This window comes from Limulus polyphemus, unplaced genomic scaffold (assembly GCF_000517525.1).
Source record: "Limulus polyphemus unplaced genomic scaffold, Limulus_polyphemus-2.1.2 Scaffold1679, whole genome shotgun sequence".
In the NCBI taxonomy this organism is placed as follows: Eukaryota; Metazoa; Arthropoda; class Merostomata; order Xiphosura; family Limulidae; genus Limulus; species Limulus polyphemus.
Window position 1 is genome coordinate 98,115 of NW_013667289.1, and position 8,308 is coordinate 106,422.

The window sequence follows — 8,308 nt, forward strand, 5'->3', positions numbered from 1 at the left end:
CTCTTAACCTAAGTGTTAATCAATTAACGACTACGACGTCTTTTAATAATCGGGTGTCACTTGGTGTAGTATACAGCAAGGACATTGTTAATTAAACCGATACAATTATTTAGTTTATATCTTACAAGTTATAGTTCAACTATATCACTAAAGCTTCATGTTGTTTTATGACAAACACACCCCAAGATATGAATCTAAAATATTGCAGTTTTTCATAAATGGATGGATAATATTTACCATAATTTCTCCCATGTTATATTCTTCTATGGATGTATAATGTTAGCTACAGAGACCACATATTTACACATCAGGATTGGATTTGGTAATCTAGCTCCTCTGAGCTAACGGACATTAAAGTTTGTTTGTTTGTTTTGAATTTCGCGCAAAGCTACACCAGGGCTATCTGCGCTAGCCGTCCCTAATTTAGCAGTGTAAGACTAGAGGGAAGGCAGCTAGTCATCACCACCCACCGCCAACTCTTGGGCTACTCTTTTACCAACGAATAGTGGGATTGACCAGAACATTATAACGCCCCACGGCTGAAAGGGGGCGAGCATGTTTGGTGTGACGGAGATTCGAACCCGCGACCCATAGATTGCGAGCCGAGTTCCCTAACCACCTGGCCATGCCGGGCGGACATTAAAGATTCTTATTCCATAGTGCTGTGACAACGAAAGTTATACCTCCGACTCATTAAACACGTTGAAAGCTTCTAATTGGTAAAATTATCTTGACACCGAGCCAATGCAATGAGATGTACACTACAATGTCAATTCAAATATTTCCGTTATTTGTATTTACATTTGAAAAATCAAAACGAGACCAAGCCGTCAGGAGCGGCTGGTCCCCCCACTCCCGTCAAGATGTACCTATTAAACTTTTCATTTGTTATATTCTTATATATATATGTTCTTATATTGTGACTATTGGACGGCCACTGTTAATATCCACACGATGAACCGTCACAGCGAACTTTATCATTAAAGTCGTTCTCGTTCTACAATATTTGTAAGTTCAAATGGTTTGTGTAAACGTGTTTCCAAAATGCAATATCGTATAACACTAATTCACTTACCAGTTAAATCCTTGAAGAACACGAGATGTCGATAATCTCCTTTAAATGCAACACGCGTTAGTTTTACTACTGAGGTTTTACTTAATCACAAAATACGATTTGTACTTCTTTACTCGGAAAACCCAGATGTGACGACCAAACTTGCTGGTTTCAAACAAGTAGTCTGCTAGGTCCCTGTAGCAAAGAGGGGGTGGGAGGGATTAGCGGAATGGGCTGATAAAAATCCAGAGAACTATAAAACAACTTTCTATATATATCTTTCAATGTGAGGAATGGTTTTAAAAAAAAAAGAAAACCTTACGTTATAAGGTGGTCCAATATATTGTGCAAGCCATGTTCTTGTAATTGTTCATACACGTATGCATTGTGGGAAATAATGATGACGTATTTCATATTTCGGCCACTCAAATACACCAATTTCTTCTTCTTTTTCTTCCTTTGATGTTTTTCTCTTTCCCGTACACATTCACGAGACAGAGAAATGAAATACGGGTATTATTACACATAATAGTAGCAATTCTAAGGGGCAGTAATCAACCAAAAAAAAGAAAAAAACGGCAAACAACTAGAAAGTCTAGTTCCAAGAGCTTTACGCATGCGCAAGTAATGGAGCTAGTAGTCATGCGGAAAATTACACCAAAATTGAAGAGATTGTGATGTAATTTTATGCTTTAATAGCAATGTAGTGACCGATACACTGGCTGTAGCCTGTGTTGTTCTGCTATTTTCATACACTTGAACAGTAAACCCAAGAAAAATCACAGCTACAAGTATTGTTACGGAGAACAAAAATATAGTCGCCCGGCAAGATATATATATAGTATATTTATGTGTGTTTTGTGTATATATATATATATATATATACTAGCCCTTGTTTAATATTGCTAGCCAAAAGTTTATTATATTATCCCATTTGGATGCACACACACACACACACACACACACACACATATATATATATATATAGAGAGAGAGAGAGAGAGATAGGGCAGTGTGGCCTAATGATCAGGGGTTTGGCACATGTTTCAGCCTCGTCGCCTTGTTCGTGAGCAAACCCTTTAACCCTTTTTTCTTCAATCAACCCAGTTATATAATAAGTACCAAGTGCCAACCGATGGCTGGGATTGGCACCTCATCCAATGAAAGGCGTATCACCACTTTCACGCGCTCGTGCCAAGATATCTGCAGACAAGCACTAGCCGCTATATGGCGTATCGGCATTCTCCTTTTCTTCTGTCTGTTTGAATTTATACACAATGGGCTATCTGTGCTCTGTCCACCACGGGTATAGAAACCCGGTTTCTAGCGTTTTAAGTCCGCAGACATACCGCTGTGCCACTGGGGTGGAGGGGCTCCTTTTCTTCTGTGTATTATAGTTAAACCTGTTTGGAAAGTATTCATTCTCAAGCGCAGTTATGGTTTAATACTTGTAAAAAAAAAAAAGAGTTATTTTCCCGAATTATTAAAAGTATCATATCATTCGAAGGATTTATATGTTTATGAAAAACCTAACGTTCAACCTAATTGACAGATCCATCAAACAGAGGCTTTAAAAAATAAAACACAGCGAGATCAATGATATACAAAGGCCTCTTAAGTCCTTGGGACAGGGGCGAACCGAGACTGGTTGGGATACCGGGCAATACATATTTTTGGCATTGGTTTGTTTGTTTGTAATTAAGCACAAAGCTACACAATGGGCTATCTGTGCTCTTCCCACCACGGGTATCGAAACCCGGATTCTAGCGTTGTAAGTCCGCAGACATATCGCTGTGCAACTAGGGGGGGGGGGGCATTTTTGCCCTTGGAAACTGATCCTAGATTCCACTGGCCATATATGCGTTATAAAACCAATTATCGTGGTATATTCGAAACGTTCCCAGATGTGTCATAAGACAGCTCTGTTTGAATGCAATATCAGATTAGATAAATAAATTATTACTTTTTATTTTCCCTATTTCAATTCAAATATTATTCCATAAATTGAAATTATTTCAAAAAACTATTTGGCAAAATATAAACTGATCAATAAAAAAAACACGTGCAAAAACATTGTATTTTTGCATGGTGTTTTCGGTTCTCTAGAGTGAACTTATTTTCTTACTTATATAGGATTTTATAAAATATATCTGTTTTTGATAATAGGAAATACAGTGTTTTAGAAAAAAAAAGACATTTGTTGTGGTTTTTCAAATTGAGCCATTTATGCTATTTTTGATGGCGAAACAGAAAAATGTGTTTGTTTGTTTGTTTTGAATTTTGCGCAAAGCTACACGAAGGATATCTACGCTAGCCGTCCCAAATTTATCAGTGTAAGACTAGAGCAAAGGTAGCTAGTCATCACCACCCACCGCCAACTCTTGGGCTACTCTTTTAGAAACACTTAAATTTACTTAATCATCTTTGAGCAAAGTTACACATAAGGCCCACAAGGTTTTGTCAACACACACACACTGTCTTGGGCCATTACTTAAGCCTGTCCCCAAGCCAACTTTGCCTTTGATTTCAGTTCAGCTTTTGTTGATCTCTTTTCTGTGTCCCTTCAGGAGTACAAAACTTAACCTTTCATGATGTTGGCCCTTAACCATTCATGATGTTGTCCCTTCAGGAGTACAAAACTTAACCTTTCATGATGTTGTCCCTTAACCTTTCATGATGTTGTCCTGTTCTTTCCTCAGTATATGGTCTATCTACATCCTTCTAGTTATCTCTACCATGACATCTTCCTGTCTTGTGTTTCTTCTCACTTATTTGAGATCTCTGCACAATGGTTTTTCGTTGTACAAATGTACACACATTTTTACTTTTTCATGTCAATATAACTTGATAAGGAAAAAGTATAACACTTTATGCAGTACAAAGTCGACACCAAACTGAAAAATGATTTCACAACTGGTGATGTTAGAAAAACAAAAAATACCCCTATAAACCTGGGTTATAGGATATCATATTTTTATGTCACACCTAGTGTAAATGTAGCACTTAGTTACAAGTGCTAGGATATCATATTTTTATGTCACACCTAGTGTAAATGTAGCACTTAGTTACAAGTGCTTCTTCATGGCCATTTTATTTTCCTTGTGATGATTTCATATATAATTACTTCTGTTTCCCTGATGTACCTTTGAAGATGTGACTACTTCCTCTGGTGGATAAAATAGAAGTTAATAAACAATGCTAAATAAGTCCTCCTAGAATGATGACAACCTATGTGCATTGCCTACAATTAATTGGCATATTTAAAGGTGTCATAGTGCTTAAATTCCAATGAGTAAAAACAGATGATATATGACATAGGAAAAATGTATGTGTTAAAATAGAACATGTTTCATGTTAATTGTTGTGTTCTTTAACAATTTCAGTAACCAACAGTCAAATACTTAACACTACTTTATATTAATTATAAGGTTCGCTGTTTATTTCGTATTCGTACAGTTACATATGCACATATAACAAGCTGTACAACAGGGAAGGCAGTACAACAAGTTTACAAAAATATCATCTTTCTAGTAAATTATAAAATGACTCGTTGCTTCTAGGCTAAACAAAGATGACTTACAAGTCTAAAATATGTTTTTCTTTACAAGCTACCTCTGAATGACTAAGTTACTGTAAACCGTGATAAACAGCTTTGATATGCAGTTAATTGTTACAAGTCAATAAAAAAAAGTAGAAACATGAATTTGTAAATATTTAACATGTATGTTTATAAATACTATTACCAGCCATCTTGAGAACATCATCTTAATCTCCAGCTGTGACTATCGTTTTTGGTGTGTGATTAAACAGAACATGCATGTTTATAAATACTATTACCAGCCATCTTGAAAACATTATATTAATATCCAGCTGTGACTCTAAGGTTTTTGATGTGTATTTAAACAGAACATGCATGTTTATAAATACTATTACCAGCCATCTTGAGAACATCATCTTAATCTCCAGCTGTGATTCTAAGGTTTTATGTGTATTAAACAGAACATGCATGTTTATAAATACTATTACCAGTCATCTTGAGAACATCATCTTAATCTCCAGCTGTGACTAAGGTTTTTGATGTGTATTTAAACAGAACATGCATGTTTATAAATACTATTACCAGTCATCTTGAAAACATTATATTAATTATCAGCTGTGACTCTACGGTTTTTGACGTGTATTTAAACACAGCAAGAAAAATGGACATACACTTAAAACACATTAAATCAAAATACTGTTGTCAGCTTTATTTGCATAGCTGACCAATCAAAATCAGCATACGATGCCTATAGCAGCCTTGATTTGTAAATCAACTTATACAAATTCCCCCTTGTTCCTTTACTACATATATAATTGGTTTTAAGAATAAGTAATACATACTTAATGTCAAAATATCAGCTAATAAACAGGTTTTTTTTTCTGTTATCGATTAAGACCTGAAGAGATCAACATTGAGAAACCAAGATCCAATATTGAGTTCAGTTAATTCTCAAGTTTCCCTTTCAACCACCTTTCTCCCAAGACAAGAAATATACTTTTTACTATTTTGGAAGAACGACTCAAATATTGAAGTCGGCCATTTTACTTGTATTTACAAAAATATATTTTAAAATATAATTTATAGATTAGTAGACATTAATCTATTCTGGGAGACAACAATATGACCAGGGTTAAACAAAATTAAAAACACTGATAAAAAATACCTAAGATTTACAATACTACAACAATGAAAAAAAAATCACTTAATATGACTGGGAATACTGAAAATACAGAGCCTTTAAAATAATAAAACACTGTCTTTATTGAAAGTAACAATAATGTATGTTTTCATCTGCATTTTAATGTAGACAATATCACATTTGAAACTACTGAATTTAATAAAACATATATATATGAAGTCAATATTGAATGTGCTGTAAAGATCCAGATAACTGAAAACTCAAGTCAAATAACATTAGAAGCCAAATAAATTAACTGTGAATGAGCTGAAAAAGCCAAATAACTGAAAGTCAAATTCACCCAACATTAGGACACACACAATTATATATATTCAATCTTGAATTTATATATATATATATATTTACATATAGAAATTTATTTCAAAATGTTTGTTTCCTTATGGTTCTGTTTTTCATTTGGATGGTAAAATAATCCCAAAGTTTGTTTCTATATATAATTTCAAAAATACTGGTAGTTTATTACTCTGTGTCAACTTACAAAAATATTTTATTTTCAGCTTTACAAGATTTGTAGCTGAAATAAGAGTTTCTCTAACAAAACTAGTAAAGTCATTTTGGAAAATAAATAAGACACAAGAAACCAGCAACTACAAGGGTTTAAGGGTATCTTTAGGTAACAATTTTCTCAATTTCACAAGGGTTTAAGGGCATCTTTAGGTAACAATTTTCTCAATTTCACAAGAGTTTTAAGGGTATCTTTAGGCAACAATTTTCTCAATTTCCCAAGGGTTTAAGGGTATCTTTAGGCAATGATTTTCTCAATTTCACAAGGGTTTAAGGGTATCTTTAGGTAACGATTTTCTCAGTTTCACATTTCATTTGTAAGGTTGTTTTTTACACATTAATTCGTACAAATACAATCAAATATTTTACCAACTAATTTATAAATATTTTTTCATGGTATTTTCTTATTAAGCACTAAATAACTTTTACACAAAACAATGTGACACTAAAAACCTGTGAAAACACAGTATCTGTTACCCACTTAACATGTCTACTCATTCACATCTTTCTGTACTAAGTTCCACTGAACCCAATGCCAAAGGTTTTGTAGAACGTTTTTGTTACTTTCGATAATTCAATAATCTTATACTGAAGTTAACAAGAGTCAAACACCTAAGTGGGCATTAAAAAGCAGATGTTGCCCTTCATTTTATGTCAGAAAGTTTACCAATTAAAACACAGTGAATTGATTTATTGTACACTCACCATGAGTTTCCTTACTCATGATTCAATAATCTTATACTGAAGTTGACAAGAGTCACACACCTAAGTGGGCATTAAAAAGCAGATGTTGCCCTTCATTTTATGTCAGAAAGTTTACCAATTAAAACACAGTGAATTGATTTATTGTACACTCACCATGAGTTTCCTTATGCAAGTTATTCAAGACAGATCAAATAGAAAAGTTATTGATAAGAAGAAGATATATCAATATTCTCTGTACAGGATGTTACTATTGAACAACAAAGTTCTTTCAAAACTTTAAAAATAACTACTATGATTGATGGCTTCACATGTAAGCTATATTTTCTAGTTAGAGAGACACTCTTAAACTAGATTATCAGTACATTCAGGCATGGCAAGTGTCCATTTTTCTCACAATCTTTACTTGCTTATTGACTTACCAGTAAAACAAAAGGTTAAAAATTTCCTGTATTAGCTCAATGGTTTTTACGTGACACGATTCTTGACGTTTCCTGAAATAATTTGCTTCACTTAAAGACGTGTGTGTGTTGAGTACCAACTTTGGAAGGTTTTTACAAGTACTTCGATATAACACTGATAACGACAGAATCTTTTTAACCAAACCTTCAATTTCTGGTATTAAAAACTTTTTAAAGTAACATAACGACACCAAAGTAAAAAACAAAACAAACTATGTCATCATGTCAAATATGTCTTTCTGTTCCTACTCATTAATAGAGGCAAAACCTCTGCTTCCATTATTCTTCAAAAAGCTGATATCCTTGTCGGTGTATGTATGTATATATTGGCATTTTCATCATCAATTTGTGGTTACTTAAACACCTGATCTTCACATCCTTTAATTAACTTGTTTATACACATACTTTAATAGACAATGAAATAATAACATCAAAGCTATTTGAACATACATTTGGTGAACACTAGGAGACAGTGTTTAATAAAAATTCCACGTAGCCTTCTGCTCCTGTGAAAATAACGTCTACCCAGATCCTCATAGCTTCAGGACTGGGGGCTGCTAGGAAGTACGTTCGGTCGTAGGTTTTGACACAAAATGTAGCTCTTAAGTTTGGACTTTTATTAGAGTGCAGGTGATCCACATAAACTTCTTCAATAGCCTTTAAAATGATAGACATAAGACACAGTAAGTAATAGCCTTTAAAATGATAGACATAAGACACAGTAAGTAATAGCCTTTAAAATGATAGACATAAGACACAATAAGTAATAGCCTTTAAAATGATAGACATAAGACACAGTAAGTAATAGCCTTTAAAATGATAAACATAAGACACAGTAAGTAATAGCC

At 33.8% G+C, this 8,308-nt stretch overlaps 1 protein-coding gene across 1 annotated transcript in view; it reads right to left on the bottom strand.

Annotated features, from left to right (window-relative positions):
* Window positions 1-4,469: 4,469 nt before the first annotated feature.
* LOC106464536 overlaps window positions 4,470-8,308 on the bottom strand; it is a 65,375-nt gene continuing 61,536 nt past the window's right edge. The window contains exon 17 of the mRNA XM_013924681.2: window positions 4,470-8,117. Coding sequence (XP_013780135.2) covers window positions 7,923-8,117 — 195 coding nt within the window. The 3' untranslated portion in view covers window positions 4,470-7,922. The remainder of the gene's footprint in view (window positions 8,118-8,308) is intronic.